We start from the raw sequence: 16,430 nt of genomic DNA, 5'->3' as shown, positions 1-16,430 counted from the left end.
CAATCTCTGCTGTATTACAGAGTTATGAAGAGAAACAGTCAGTTTGTCTTCCAGACAGTGTTCTCCTATCCAAATTAAACTGTTTACTTCCAATAGGAAAAAGGATTTCTTCTTTGGGAATTGAGCAGCGTTTGTGTTTACAGAAGGACAGACTCTCCTTTTGTTGTGGACTTCTTTGCTGAAAGTTTTTTCAGCTTTCCACCTCTTTATCTCCACCTTTTAATGACGACAGTGTGTGAGGTCACATCTAAGTCTCAAAGATGCTGCTTGTGGTGGAGTCCACTCTTCTGCCTGGTCCCTGCCACCTCGCTGTCCTGCCTCTCTGCTGGCCCCACTCAACAGGACTGGAAACATCTCAGCGCAGTGTTAATGCAAGCCCACCCTCATCAGCTGTTCTAGCTAATAGAACAAGTAGTGAACCAGAGCAAATGAGATATAAACAGGGATTGTATTCTCCCCTTCCTGCTTTGAGGGCAGGAACCCTTGGCAATGAAATGGAGCAGATGGTTGGGGCAGTGCTGGTTTTTTTTTCTTATTATTTTTTTTAAACCAGGGCAATTAAACCCAACAAAACCTCTTTGGGCTACATAACTAGTTGATGACATAATTAATCTCAATTCAAATATGTTTTATAAAAACAAGAATGCATTAAAAATAATAGTGCTAGCATCTTTGCTGATAGCAATTTCTTGTTTAGAATTTTAACATTTAGCGAGTTTTTAAAATAAGGGCATCCATCGTAGTGCCATCAAGGCAAAGGAGTTGAGGTACCTTTTGCCTGCTCAGCTGGAAATTAGTACTACCTTGCCTGAGATAACGCAGCTGACTGTATGGACACACCAGTCTTTTACAGCATGGAGTAAAATAGGTTGGTGTAAATCACCAGCAGTGGTGGTTCAAGCCAGCCCACTTAACATTGCCATTTAGTGGGTGCATCTATGCCTAGATTTCACATTCTTGCTAAGTGGTTGGTAATTTGTTAAACTGCTTTAACTCAAGTAATTTAAACTGCTTTAACTGAAGTACTTGTGAACATTTTACCCTTATTTGCTTGATTTTAATTTAGCTAAAATTTGCTTAACTATGCAACAGAGAAGATAAGCCAGGCTGTCTGTGGTAAGAGTGCCAGCCTTCTACGTGGAGAGGAAGAACAATTTAGGCAGATATTTTGTAACTTCTGCATTGGTTTCTTGACACTGTGATATGTTCTTCCTTGCCTTGTCCCACTTTGGTGATCACAACTGGGCAGTTGTGAAAGACAAAATTGTCTTTCCCGTGCCCACCAGTTGTACAGACAGCAAGTGTCACATCCCTGACTCCATCTGCCTTGAAGTATTATGCAGAGTTGTGCATTTGCCCTCCTTTTTATATTGTCATGTATGAGTTACCAGCTACTTGAGTTTATCCTTAGATAAAATGAGTCTTGGTCTTCCTTGACTTCTTTTATTAACAGTAAAGCAGTACATTGCTGTTCATGTCACTAGCTAGTGACATCATGTTGGACTTGCAGTCTTCGTATCTTCTTCTTTTATTGTTGATAGAAAACGGCCAGGTTGAAGAGCTTGATCCTTGTTGCTCCCCAGCATAATAAGAACACTTTTTGCATGTGTTGGAAATGGCAGCTGATAAGAAAAGATGAAGATGACTGCATGCACTGTATTGAGAGAAAAAAGTGATTTATCTTTTCTTTGTGATTTTCTGCTGTAAATCATTTAACCTTGTCTTCCAGACCTTTTGTTTTTGCAGTTGTAGCAAAGAAACTCTGCAGTGTTCATATTCGTCTATATCTTGAAATATTATAAAGAACAGTAAAATGGTATTATGCTGGGGGCAACTGCAAGAGTTTCACTTATACACAGGCTGCCAGGAGCTGGAACTCAATGAATTGATAAAAACACAGGAAAACTACTCAGGAATCTGTTCCTGCCAGTCAGCGATGAAACTGTGATAGTCAGCCAAGTGCAAGTATACATTAGTTGAGGATAAGTAGAGGAAAATGGATATGAAATCATCAAATTACTAGTTTCTTTATATCACTAAGACAGCAGGGCTCATAAAGGGTGAAGCATTTGGAGTCCAAACACGACTTAATGAAACGGCAAGTGTTGACAAAAACCAGAATGTGAACATACTGTTTGTGGTTGTCTACAGTGTGAGATGCAGTGGGTGGGGGTGATCTCTGAAGTAGCTGTGAACGTTTACTCGCAATTTGGCCTTGTTGAACTATTTATTCTACATTAAATCTTATTCTATCTGTTTATTTGGAATAAGTATCGTGTACATCTGGAAGTATATGTGTGTCTGCATTAAGTGCAGATTTGGGTTGCTGTTTTGGTGGTTGGTTGTTTTCACAACTGACATTAAAATCTTCAGTTAATCTGTAATGGTAATTCTTTAATGACACTGATGGGAGGGGGGACAGGGAATCAAATATGGGACCTGCCCTTAATTTAAGAGGGCAACAAGAATGAAAAGTCTTTGTGCCAGTAGCTGGCATACTGCAGACCCATGTTCCTGAGGGAAGTTTCATACTCCCTTGCTTGGAATGTATTTGCTTTCTGCAATGCCCCCCACAACGATTAGCTGTGTGCTGGTATTTGGGTACTGGGAGCCCAGTATGATTATGAACAGATAGAGGAGCTGTCTGAAAAACAATACTGCTGTGGTCAGCAATGAGAAATACACTCTCTTTTCACATGGACAGATGTTTTGCTGTGGGTTGCACAGTGAAACTGGCAGTTCTGAAACCTGAAACCTGTTTATTCAATTCATAATTCAAGGCCAGTGTAATTCCCAGTGACTATCACTGTTGTTTTCATTATGGAGTCCTAATTCATTGTTTCTGTGGGCACAAAAGGACTGTCGAACTCATTTGGTGTTTCAGTGCACTGTAATTTTACATAGAGCACTGTTGTTGAGATTGCCTTGCTGTGTCATCTGTTGGGCTCATCACTATTACTTCCTTTTGACCTCCTCTCTGTAATTGCACATGGATGACTTACTAGCTGCCATAAAGATACTTAAATGCAACTGGATTTATTAAAGAAAAATTTGAATAGACTAAAATAATTCTCTCTGAGGTCAGCGAGGACCAACTAGGTAGCTGCTTGCTCTCTGCCAGGCAGTCAGAGCCATCTGTCACATAACAGTAAGCAAGCATCAATTTCAGAAGTCTATTTGGTTTTATGACAGTTTTTACAATTTTATGGAAATTGAACCATTACATAAAGCATAATTTTCCTCAGAAACTCGTGTTTTATAGACTTATGTCCCTGTTCAGTCATTTACATTCCTAGGCGCTTTTTACATAAAGCATAAATATAATGATGCTTTTCTCCCCTAATAAAAAATCATCAGACCTTTTTTTTGTCTTAGTGTATGGAAGACTGTCCTTGTTTGATACTTAAGGAAAACCTCAAGGATTCTACGTCCAAGTTTTATGTGTCCATAGAAACCAAGGTTATAGTGACTATGAAGGAATTAATACATAACACTTTAATATTTAGCTCAAAATCATAGTTCATGGTGTTTTTATAACAAGATTTTGGCTACTCTTTAAACATTTTTTTTCATAATCTGTGTTAGTTCTTAATTGAACTCATCTTATTCCTGCCATTCTTAAAATGACAAATCTAAAACATTAAGTCAAGTTGTAGAGACTTTTAGTTGTTGTAATCTTGTGTTCAAGTACAGACTATAGCCAATGTGATCCTGAGCTTTCCAATTTTGTTTCATCCTCCAGGAAAGCTGATCAATGCCATATAAAGGTTCTCCTCAGGGAAAGCTGCGGATTTTGCATACGATAGTAGATCAGACTTGATTTGCACCAATGCATCTGTATAAGCATTTGTTCACATCCCTCTGCCCTTGTGAAGGTGTGGTAGTCTTTTACCTTTATGAGGAACATTTTAAAGCAGGACAAAGGACAATGTCAGGTTGGAGTTAGTAATATTTTTTAGCCTGTATGCATTAAAATAGAAATTCCTCAGCAAACTGCAGCTTCTTGGCAGTTTCTAAGGGTTTGTGCAGTTCACCTGAGCATCACAGGCATGACTGCTCAAGTGTTTGTGTCCTTAGATGTAAAAGCATTTATGAAATGGCTAATTGCTTGGTTGCTTCCATACTTCTCTATGGTAATTGCCATTTAAAGGTCAGCACTTTCCAGTATGTTCCGGGTGTCACTCGTTTTCCTAATAGTGAAAAGATGAGGTATCTATAGTAATGATTCTTACCTTTACAAGGGTAAAAATATTTTAAATTATTTGAATCATCATAGCAAAAAATATGTCGGTGAAAGATCTAGGTTCAGCTGTACTAGATGGACATTAAAATAACATGTACATGAAAAGAAGGCCATCCCTGATCTATGGAGCATATTGATGAAAGTTGGATATAACTTCAAAAAATGTTGCAGTCAGACTATTTTATGATTTTACAAGGAGATATAAGGGTTGACAGATGCTGGAATTCAGGGATCTTATTCATGAGTTGAATCAAGACAGTGACACTGGAAAAAGAGTTACATGAATCAAAAATCTAAGAAGAACTAGGAGTTACTTGTTAGAAAATATTTTAAGAGAAAAGCTGATGAAGAGAAAGAGAGATTATGAAGAACGCTTGAAGATGAGAGACCCAGGAAATGATGAATTTGAAGGGAAATGTAGATATGTGGAGAACCTGTTGTGGTGTTTTACAGTGTGTGTTTCTAACTGCTTTTAGGAATTTTTGCTCTAAGACAACTGGGAGCCTTTACAATAGCTCCTAAAGGAGCATAAACATAGGACCCAAGCCTAAACTGGACCTGCTGTGGTAATAAGAAAATTATTCCAGTGGATTTGCCCATTCTTTTTGTAAGGGGGAATTCATACGAGACCATCAGGGTAAGGTGTACCTGACAGGTGGTGGTCTCATCAGACTCAGCAAGGTGAGGACAGGCAGCTGCCCAGGAGCTGCAGGAAGAGGGATCTGAGGGGCTTGTGAGGTTGTGTAAGCTCGGTATGTGGCCCCACTTTACCAAACCTGATGTTTGAGGCCAGCTGGGATCATTGTTCAGACAGAGTGAAACTAGTGTGAAGTGGTACCTCAGGGAGTCACTGACATGCAGGTGACAGATGAACCTGTGTTTGCAGATGAGATCACCAGCAACAGGGTGGCAAGTGTTTATTTTTAATGCCGTCTTGCTGTTGAGCTGGCTAATGAGCATGCGTAACTTGTCAACACTGCAACAGTATGTGGAAGTGTCCCGTAGCACCTTTGAGACACCTTTTGCCAGGCAGGACTGCAGTTTACTTTTGCTAATGAAGTTGTTGTGAACAGCTGGTTCTAATGGATGTGAAAAGGTTTACCCATCCAGTTCTTTTAAGTCAAATATTTTTATCTCACTAGTTACAGAGGATGGAAACTGTGATAATGGATATTTTTGGGATTATAAAGACATCTTGTATTTCCCAAAAATGCACTGAGAACACTGCTAGCAATAAAAACCAAATCAAAAAAATCAAACAAGACAGAAAGCAATCTTCTGTTCAATAATTATCCTGCGGTTTTTCGAATCTTTTATGCTTAGACAGTGCCCCTTAGACTTGGTAATTTTACAACTTTACAACAATCGCGGAGCTTGCCTTTATGTGCGTTATGTATATGCTGAAGGGCAGAGAATAGCCTCAAAGTGGAAGGTGTCAAGAAACGTCCAAAATCAATTAACCATTATATAGCGTGTGGGAGACATTCCTTGTCTCCCTGTGAATAGTCCTCGAGACAGTGTGGCTTTCAGACTGCCGGGAAACTGGTACGTTTCCAAGTTACCGGTGGAAGTTGCTTTGAACTTAGAATAAACCTGCACACACATACAAATTAGAAGAAAACAAAACATGTCGAATGAAATCTTGGCCTTATCAAAGTCAAAAGGAGTTTGTGCTGACTTCAGTGGAACAAGAATTTTATCCATAAAGAGGGAAGAAAAAGAAAGATTTTTGAACTCTAAAATCAGAGCTAAGCTGTCTGAAGTAGGTTTTTTTTTTTTTGTCACAGATACCTGCTTGTTTTCACATGTATTTGCAGGATCTGAAGGCCAGAAAGTCTTTGTAATTGTGTGTTTGCAATCCCTGGCTGCAATGTGCTTGCCAAAGCACACCTGGAACACTCATGCTTTTGTAACTTTCTTGTTTTTAAGGTCCAGCAACATTGCTCGGGCCTGTTTAAATGAGTTGGCAATTAGTAACATAAATATAACTTGTCTGACTTGATTTGTTCTTCCCACACACACGTTCTGTGTCTGTCTCTGGCTGAACCCTGTGTAGAGAGAAGAGTAGCGTGGAAGTGTGGCTAATGTGTGATGGGGGGAACGCCAGGAGGGGTTTTACCCTTTTAGAATGAGTTCTACATTATGAGAGCAAAAATAACTTGTGGCCATCCTAGTGCCACATCTCTGTGGGTACACTGTCCTCAGGTGTTCCTCTGCTACACTGGAATAACCTGGCAAGAGTCACCATTAGTTTTCATAAAACAACCTTTAAATTAGTTGCACCTAAGTGCTTTGAAGGGTCCAGTCTAACAAATGCCAGATTAAACACCTCACAAAAGGCAACTGTAGATATCTGGAATTTGTTGTTGCTGTTTGTAGTCATTTTTGTTTTTAAATTCCTGCCACAGAAATAAAATTGCCTTAATAGCCAGAGTGCTCCACTGGTAAAAGGGAGTCCATACTTAACTTTTCAGACCTGGAGAGCTGAGCTGTCTCTTGCCTGGCTGCCGAGTCCCCATGCCGTGGTGTTTTTCCTTCACTGTGTGGGAACCACCCGAACCTCCCTGCCTCTCCCCATCCTGTGGAAACTGTGCTTCAAGCAGCCAAGTTGTGACCTTCACTTGCTTAGAAAAGGGGAGAGGACTACAGGAGAGCACAACAGCCCATAGCCTGGTGTGGGGGCACTGAGAAGAGGGTTGGGGTTGTGGTCTCTGTCGTTTGGACCATGAGTTTTCATTTGCTGTGTTAGCATTCTGAGCTCTGAGAAGGAGAGAGAATTCAGATGGTTTTGTGCTGAACATGCAGGTTCCCATGTCCTTCAGCAACTACTGTGCAGGTAATCTCAGTCTCCACTTGGGATTCCTCTTTGGGGGCTGACACCTAGACTATAATCATTACAGCCTCTACTTTATAGGCTCCAAATTCTTTATTTAGTCTGGCCTTTCATTACGCAAAGGTAAGGGCTGCCTTACCTAGTAAGAGTGAATGCACAGGCCTACATAAGTGACAGATCCGTTTGATCCGTCATGAAAAGTGATGGATCCATTTGTTATATCTCCTCTGGGCACTGTCAGCTTAATGTATATGCTTGGAGAGGGACTTAAAATGAAAGAAATATTTATATTTAGTAAGTTTAAACACTATCAATGGATCTGTTAGTTTTATTTCACATAGGTGCTCTCCTGAATGAGCCCCTGTTTACAGTATATTCTTGGTTATCATGCCTTAAGAAGAAAACGCTGCATGTTTCTGGCCATGTTGTCATGAGTTGTGAACAACAAACCGAGTGACGTGTTCTATTTGATTACTGCAGTGCCTGTGAATAGCTCAGTGCTGACAGCCTGGGAGGAAAAGTACCGTTCAATGCCCTGGGATAGGCGTAAGATGGGTTGCAGCACTGGAAGGTTTCTTCTCCATCCCAGGCATTGGTGCCTCATCCTTGAAGTCGCCATCCCATTGCTGGGCTGTCACATCAGCTATAGCAGCGGTTTTGATACCACTATATTTTGTGACATTTGTTCTTTAAAAAATGGCAATAAGGTCACACCAAGCAGCTGTGAATAGCCATCAGCTTTCAATCACCACCAGCCCAGATGGCATTTAAAACAGCAGCTTTGGGTGGGGATGAAAAGCTCTGTGTCCCGCTGACAGTCAAAGGTGAAGGCGGGAATGACAAGTCCAAGATGCACGTTTTAAATTGTGGAGACAGTACTTACTATGAAGACACTATTTGAAATAGTGTCTAGAGAGCAAAAGGAGTGTGTTTAATTCTTTATTTTGTTCATTCTGAAAACTTCATTTTAAAAAAATATATTTATTGTTCTACATAGAGTCCCAGTTAGTGCACAGAAAAAAAATGGTGGTTGGTTTACTGCAGTATTAGCTGAAGTTACAATTCCTGTTCACGGAAAAACCTCTAACTGGGGAGGAGTGAGTGGTACTTTATTCACAGGATGTGTCAATATTCAAGTGATCTTAACACTAGATGTACAAGTATCTGGTGTTTCTGATAAACACCATGGCAGCTCCTCTGTTACCTGTGTGGCTGCTCTCAGCCAATGTTGGGAAAGTTGAGCAAGAACTTGACCTAACCCTGCAAAGATAATTAGCTTAGTTGTATTAAAATTTGGGGGGAAAGTAAGAAAGCATCACTTTATGAGGTTAAGATATTGAGTGTGTTTGGGAAAGAGGAAAAGCCAGTTTGTGAGAAGGAACATTTATGAAATGCCGTGCTTGTATCTGTGTGTACAGGCAAGGTGATGAGTTGTAGAAAAGCATCCACTGAGCATGGAAATGATAAATATCTCCAGCAGTTGTTTATTTGAGAAGGTAACACTTAAAGATAAAGCTAAATATTCTCCTGAGGCCTTTCTTCAACCAAAACAAGTTTCAAATAAAAGCTCCTTATTTTTACTCTATATTTTGTATAATATTATTTCCAGGTTTATTTCACAAACATCAAGCTTACAGTTTACTTGAAATCCCCAAAAGCAGGAGAATTTATTTCTCTTCAAAATGGTGAGAGATAGTTTACTACTTAGGTCGTTTAACTCAGTCATAAATTACAAGATGTGAGTTATGACTAATCAGAGAAAGCAGTTCAGTATTATGAAACCAGCCTTAAGAACAGTAATTGTCCTTTAGGTTTCTGTGCTTTCTTGAAACCTGAATTGCAAAAATCACTTCTACTTGGACCAAGAACTCAAGACTCCTCCGTTTATTAGTGAAGATGATCTTCCAGCAAATGTTTCGTGTTAGATCTTTTCCCGCACTCACCTTCAGCAGTGCATAATACCTGAGCAGCCATCCTACATTTTAGGATATATTGATCTTTACGTGTCAATTGTGGTGTTCCTTATGGCTCATCCTTGTTTAACAGAGCTGAAGAGAGGACAGATACCGGACGGCTATTAGCTTAATAAAGAAGAGACGTTTTGAAATACTTGTTAAATTGCATTGAGTGTACAACTAAACTGAGATTTAGTTACATTTTTAATTAAAAGAATAGCTATTGATTATGCCGTTGAATATGTGTTGTAACCAGCCCTAACAAATAGCTATATTACAGGAGCTCATTAAACTAGTTGTTAAAATTCCAAGTGACTGAGAACTAGAACTGGTGTGGGTAAAAAATAGAGCAATGCTGGACATTCATTTCTACAAATACATTCATTTCTACAAGTGGAAATACATTCATTTCTACAAGAGTGGTTACTATCCTAAATTTGTTTCAGACTTAATTTAAACAGCCTGCAGACTGCTTGTGATGCTAAAGGCCTGGTCCTTTCCCTCCTTGTGGTTTAATACCAATTTTGCTGCTGAAAGGATCTTATTGAAGCATTTTATTAGATAGGGAAGTAGCCCCTACACACGGGTATCGTAGCAGCCCATTGCCTGTGGCTGAGAGCTGCTCAGAACAGTGAAGTGTTACAGGGAGATGAGGTGGACGATCTCACACGTTCTGTCCATTATGATTTCTGTGCATATAGAGCTGTTTAAATCCTTTCCATTCAAATGCACTGCATCCACAGAAATTTATTCTTAATAACGACACAAGGCTTGCTGCAACACCAACAAGCTTATAGGCAGGCCCTGTGATTCAGTTAGTCTAAATTATTGTTTGAAACACAGCTTTTTAGAATCAAAACTTTTTTTCAGTACCAGATTTTCTAGTTGAACGTATTTTGAATGTTCTGTCTATGTATAATGCACAAAGGCTAATTTGTTAAGACTGTAATAGTTGTACAGATGTCAGCACCCAAGAGTTAGGAAGTATTAGAATTAGAGATACCTGTAGCCTTTATTTGACCTCATAGTTTTATGGAGCATGATCCAGTCCTCAGTGAGCTTCCTCCCCCTGTGACCTCTTCCTCTTTTAAGTGTGCAGGATAAACAAGGGGCATGAATGTGGCAAGTGTAAAAGATGTGGCAGCAGCTGATGTGCTGCAAAAGTTAAGGGAAGTGTTTGGTAGAGGCACGAGAGCTCTTTAGGAATATAAAGCAATGTCTTTGTGGTGAAAGCACTTTTCTCTCCCTGTATTGCAACTGTATTGCTAATATTACGTGTGATGTTCTCACATTCAGCACCCAGATTACCAAACATTCTCTCTATCTAATGGGTGACAAGTAAAGAAGAATGGATTAATGAAATATAAACTGGAAGGGTCAGATATAAACCTCAAGAGAACAAAAAGGTTTAATGACCTGTAATAAGGATTTACCAATGATTTGTACTTAGGTAATAGCATTACTGTTTTTTTCCAACACACAGGGTACATTTTAGTTTGCTTCAGACAGGTCTCTGTTCCCTGTTACTGCTTAGCTACAGGATGTTATGATTATAGATGTAGTGACACTGTTGTTGCAGAATCACTGCTGATAAATTATGGTGGGATGGCAGCTGTAAATACAGCTTCTCTTGTGATTTAAGAGGGAGATGTGAAGGCGGATCACCCAGATGCTTGATCAATGGTAAGCAGGGCCAGCCGCAGCATGCTAAAGCTTAAAAGTCCTTGCCAGATTTTGGGATTAGAAGTCGTCTTTTCAAGCATTAACTCCTCCACTATTGAAATAATCAGTGTTCTGGTCTTCCTCTTTTCCTTTCTCTTTGGCCAAGATGTATTTATGTTTGCAAGCAGGAACTGACACACAAACCCTTTTTTCAGTAAATTTTTAAGATACGAGAGCTTCTTCAGCAAGCTGCCAAGTATTCAGTGTCTGTCTGCACCACAGTGCCACACGACTTTGTGTCGTGTCCCCTGTGACCTTCCCATTCACTTGCTTCACTGATCAGGAAACGTGCAGCCGCTTGGAGCTGTGTGGTTATCCTAGTTAAGGCTGGAGAAACAATGAATCAGTCATTGCAAATTAGTGTGATAACACACACCAGCAGAAAAATCAACTGTAGTCAGGATTCACTTGACACAAAAGGGCATATAGCTTTGGTCACTCAGTCCCCTGCTCTGCAGGTGACAGGCCTGTGCACGTAATATTCCTGGTGACTGATGAGTGGCAAGAAAAATTTCAACGCGCAACTGCTAACAGTGTAGTGATTTTAACCTGGCTCCTCTCTGAGAAACCCCACGCGTTCTGATCTGAAGGCTGATACGAGCTTGGTTATTTTTTCCGTGAAGTGAGAAGTGAAAACGACTGCCTCCCCAAGATCTCCCTGGAATTCAGACTAAATGGAGCTTGTATTTGCAGTGGCACTAAGGATGAAATCAGGATTGGCAGACTGTGATGTGTGAATTTGCACCCATACAGGGCTCAGAAAAAGAGTGGGTCTCGTTAATTAAGCCAAGACATTTTAGATGGTCTGTACCTAAAATTCAATCCTGTTCAGTAAAAGGGACTTTCTCTTGGGTCTCTTTAATGTCACATTCCATTTACAATTGTAATAAATGCTGTGACTTGTTTCCCTCTCCCCTATCCCACAAAAAGTGACAGAGAGGAATTTCTTGCTAAGCCTTTGATAACAGTTCTTTCTTTTTGTTCCAGGTAACTTCAAATGAAAAGTGCTCGGAGAGCCTGAAGAATGATGGCGATGGTCTCATCCAGACTCTAGAGAGCCTGGCCCAAACTGCCAGGTGAGTTCCCTCAGGCTTCTAGGAATTTCCAGGGCTGAGAGCGCTTCTCCTCCTCTTTTGTCTGCCACGGTCCTCTCCGGTAATCGCCTTCTGTGCGCTATGAGCTTCTCAGGTTTCTGTCCCTGGCCCCCCTCCCTGCGCTGCTCTCCTCCAAACTCCTGTCGCTCAGAGCTTGTGGCGGCGGCGTGCTTTGATCCCCAGCTGCGGCGAGCCACAATGTGCTGCACCGTCCCACTCAATCTGTCTGCACGTGTGTCCGTTGGTTTTTTTTTAATAGATTATTTTATTCGGAACACTTGGCCTTCATAACCGGATACTGGTCAGTGGTTCTTGGCATAGTGGGCTGGATGCACAGTGTGATGTTTGTGCCCTGTTTTAGAGTAATTGTGTTTGGTGTGCTTGGGAGCTGATTGCTTTCAAATGTGCAGCTGAAGAACAGAACTACTTTTGTTTACGAATACCTGTGGCTTCTCCGGGAAGGCACGAGACTTTGGGGAATACTGTGGCTGTCTCTGTGAGAACTGAGGTGCTAGTCCCAACGAGTTGGCCAAACCTCAGCTCATCTCCTGTAGACTTTCCCTCATCTAATCCCCCTTGGACATATGAATGAATGAATTACTGTTCTCTGCCCTTCAAAACAGATTTTACACTCCTGCTGTGGACTGTTGGGCTGCATTCCATTTCTGGTTGAGCTAAAATTCATAGAGAAATTGTAGTTTATAGATCAGTTTTTGAACCACTAAGATAATCTATTTAGTGCTCTTCATGCTCCCAAATGCAGGCTTTATATGGGTGAGTTGTTTGGGAAAGTTGGCTCCTTGACATTATGGCAGGGTGTACCCTGGGTAGGAAGGCAGGGAGGATGTGGGCAGATGTAGAGGGGAAATGTTGGGATGTGCTGAATGTGAGGAGATGCAGGCTGACGACTAACCAAACCTGTCGAGAACAGTCTGCTTCCCTCTCACATATTCAGCTGCTGACTCGTGGGTTTTTATATGACACATCAGATTATCTGACAAAAATAAAATGTCAGCTCTCCCCAAGGGAGACACTGAAGATGACAGAGTGGAAAGATGGGGTTTTCTTCTTTTAGAACTAGTTTTCACTCTGTTTTATAGCATTTCAGCATTAGGTGCACTAGGCAGCCCAGTCACTGTCTTTGAGTCTGCTTTTCTGGCTTCCTGTAATTGTCTGCTATCTATTAATTTCTTTACTTGCAAAACCACATACTACAGAGCTCAAAATAAACAGCACACTCTCTTATTTGACACAAGATCCTCAGGAGACCACATTCCAGCTGATGCCAGTGACGAGTGTGAGGATCCATTAGGGTAAGCCAAGCTCCTTTGCTGTGCAGAGCTTCTGCACTGCAGCACCAACAGGGAGGCTCCCGAGAGAGCACAGATTTTATTTCCCTCCTCTCCTTCTTTGAGGAATATGAGTCTCTATCCATTTGTCTCCAGAGGAAACTGAGAGTAATTCAGCCTGGATCTTGGGATAAATTGGCAATGGGCAGGCAAGAGAAGCCTGGGATTAGCAAACTTGATCAGCTGTAGCTGAATGGCTGCTTTGTTTATGGAGGTTATGGATGTTCTGCCATCTCCCCAGTTTTCCTCATGTGGCATCTTTCCCAGAATATTCCTTGTGACCTAATAAACTTGGTCTCCTCACCTTTGCTTTGAACCCTGTTAAGAAGCCTCTCTGTGTGTCATGCAGAACTGGAAATGTTTTGCAGAAGGCTACAACTGGGACCCTGGATCTCAGCCATCCTTGGAGCAGTCTGAACTCCGAGGCCTTTCCACCCACATATTATCACTCAGCTGAAGTGATTCAGGAGTGTTTTTGCTTTGCTCATTTTTTGCAGACAGGTTTGTCATCTTTCGCTCTGCCTGTGTGGTGGAGGGGGAGACTGGCCAAGCCGTCACGTGCCAAGAGGGGCACTGCTTGGATGACAAGCTGCTGCTCTTGGTTCTCTTCTGCTGCGGGTAGCAGCCGTGGAGTGCTGACCTCCTGCTCTGTGACATCCTCAGCTGGTCAGAACAGGCAGTTTTGAGTGACACATAACCAACCTGTTCTGCTTAGTACTACGCAGAATCAAATGTACACCTTAAAACGTGGCATTTTAGCAATTTATTTTTCAGTGGTGACAGTTGCCAAGGTGAATTTGTTTCGGATAACTAAATTTTCTGGTTTAAACTGCTGCTCATTAAGGCACTAGCTTACATAGTGTGGACTGATCATTTGGATTTCATGGCTAGCTCTGGGTTCCCCAAAGCGTGGAGTGTCGGTAGGTATTTGTCATTAGCAGCAACTGAGGAAGCTGCAGATTGGTCTGCTAGTGTCCTTTCTAAATTAAAGATGAGGGATGTAAAGTCTATGAAAAAAAATTGATTACTTGTTTTTGTGGACTAGCAGCAATGTGTTAGATCCTCTGTTTCAATGCTAGGAAAAAAAAACACGTGTTTCCAATAGGAAAAATTAGGCAAAATATTAATAATGAAAACAGGCAAGGAAGCAAAGGACGAAGACCCCACCATTCAATTTCAAATGTGCTGAGCTGTGTGTCGCAGGGCAGTCGCTCCTCCTTGCAGGAGGTGGCAATGCCTTGAGTGTAACTGCTTCCCTGCGTGGAGCAGCGCTGCGGTGACAGGGACGAATGTGTGAAACCGCATCTTTCTGTCAAGCTGGAACGTGTGTGTGTGTAGACTCATGGGAGGCATGTTAATCTCCTCTGTTAAAATAAGATATAATTTGAGGGAGGGAGCAGGTACTGTGAATTTGAGCTGAAATTAATTTTTACACAAGATTTGCTACAAGGCAGAATCACTAGTTGCGTATGTTGCTGTTTGACAGAAAATCTGGGTATACAGTGCAGTTCATGGCTTTTAAGAATTTTCCAACATAGATAAAGGCAAATGTGGAGTTCAAACAAAGTCTTCTGAGAACGTCTTATAACTGTTACTGTTTTTAATTCCCAGCTCTCACGCAGATGTTGCTGTTGCTTCCTTGGCACTTGAAATTCTGAGAACAGTGGGACATGAAAATATCAAGACTACCAAGTGAACTGGGTTTAACTGGCCTGCTGAAATGAGCAAAGTTGTGTTTGCTGCTCAGCACCTCAGTCCTGTAGGAACATCTTCAAAAGAGCAGAGTAGGTGTAACTAATTTAGCAAGCTGAGCCACACTGTGTATGTGTCTATGTGTGACTTTGGGAGGCTTCAGGGAGGGAGAGAAGCTGGTTTTGGGGGCTGGTTTGTTTGGTTTTTAAACACCTTTAAGAACGAATTCTTGGTTACTGTGTTACTTTTCTGGCATTACCTGATGTAGCTCAAGTATTTGACAGCCAGAGTTTGAAAAGTGTAAATTAAATAAATGGTATAGTTATTTCACATTATAGACATGAAGTGTTTCACTGTTTATGCTGCTCTTAGATGTGTTTGTTCATCTGCTTGACCAGGTAAGTACCTTGGCTGTTCATCTTAAGGGGTTACCTCATGCCTATGCATGGCATGCATGATATGATTTTTATCAGGTGTTTACCCAGTAGCATGGGGGGGGGTGTTGCCTCACACGGCACCTTAAGCTGCATTGGTGGAGTGTCATTCTCAGCTGCCATGAAAACAGGTGAGATGATGAGCCTGTCAGGTTGTCATTTATCCCCAGTAAACACTGATACTCTAGGAAGTGTCCTTTAGAGCTCACAGATGGCACAGTGTGTAAGGAATTCAATTCTTCTCCCCATGTGAGTGAGCAGAGCATGGCTAAGGCTGGTACTGTGACACTTATGTGAGTCTTCTAAAGCAGCAACTGCATGTTCCTGCTGCACCTCCCAAACCCAGGTGCCTTACTGAGATGTGCTGCTACAAGCCAGCTCTTGCACAGCCATGTGCTCCAGGGTATGTGGAGGCAAGAAACAGCCCTAGGTAAACAAACTGATTTTTGCTTTGTACATGTGATTTATTTTCTTGCCTTACTTTAAATATTACTGGTTTTCATAGCTTCACAGCTAGTGTTACTAGAAGCAGGGAAAAGCCAAGTGGTGGCTGTTGTTTTGTAAAGTGTTTTATAGTAATGGTCTTCTAGCACGAGTGTGGCAGAAAGGGAAGGGACGAAGCTGGGTGAGACTTGTCCCTCTGCCATCATAGTGCACAGAACTGAGGGAAATCTGTTTAGTACTTTCATTCAGCTCTCAGCATCTTGGGATCCTACCATGAACCATGATACTTTTCAGCTAAGACCACCCCTATCTTCTGTCTGCAAACTGCTGCACTGCAGTAGACCTGCCTGGGAGCACTTGCTCTCAGCTGAGGCTGGTGACAGCTGCACAGATGTGCACAGTCAGTGAAGAACCACTTTGCTTCCAACTCCACAAGTCAGTTACACACAGGTTCTATCTCACACAGTAACTAAAGGCTAAGGACATCTGAAAATGTATTTACACTGCCAAGCAAGCTGACAGTTTGTAAGCAAAGGATCCTCACTTCAAGGAATACGCTGTTCCAGCTCTTTGAAGCCCAGAAGCTGAGGGACCTGCCATGAAGGTGGCAGCAGGTAAAGGGGAAGAACACTGTCTCAGAGGGCCATGCAGGAAAACCTCTGGC

At 41.6% G+C, this 16,430-nt stretch overlaps 1 protein-coding gene across 10 annotated transcripts in view; it reads left to right on the top strand.

Annotated features, from left to right (window-relative positions):
• ULK4 (unc-51 like kinase 4) overlaps positions 1-15,225 on the top strand; it is a 240,114-nt gene extending 224,889 nt beyond the window's left edge. For 6 of the 10 annotated variants that reach the window (XM_065051781.1, XM_065051786.1, XM_065051780.1 and 3 more), the window contains 3 exons: positions 11,741-11,829; positions 13,104-13,160; positions 14,808-15,225. In XM_065051781.1, coding sequence (XP_064907853.1) covers positions 11,741-11,829; positions 13,104-13,160; positions 14,808-14,892 — 231 coding nt within the window. In that variant the 3' untranslated portion in view covers positions 14,893-15,225. The remainder of the gene's footprint in view (positions 1-11,740; positions 11,830-13,103; positions 13,161-14,807) is intronic. The other 4 variants (XM_065051789.1, XM_065051784.1, XM_065051782.1 and 1 more) reach the window with 1 other exon arrangement.
• The last annotated feature ends 1,205 nt before the right edge of the window (positions 15,226-16,430 follow it).

This window comes from Columba livia, chromosome 2 (assembly GCF_036013475.1).
Source record: "Columba livia isolate bColLiv1 breed racing homer chromosome 2, bColLiv1.pat.W.v2, whole genome shotgun sequence".
Classification (NCBI taxonomy): Eukaryota; Metazoa; Chordata; class Aves; order Columbiformes; family Columbidae; genus Columba; species Columba livia.
Note: the sequence above shows the minus strand (reverse complement) of the source record. Positions and strands in the feature narration are given on the sequence as shown.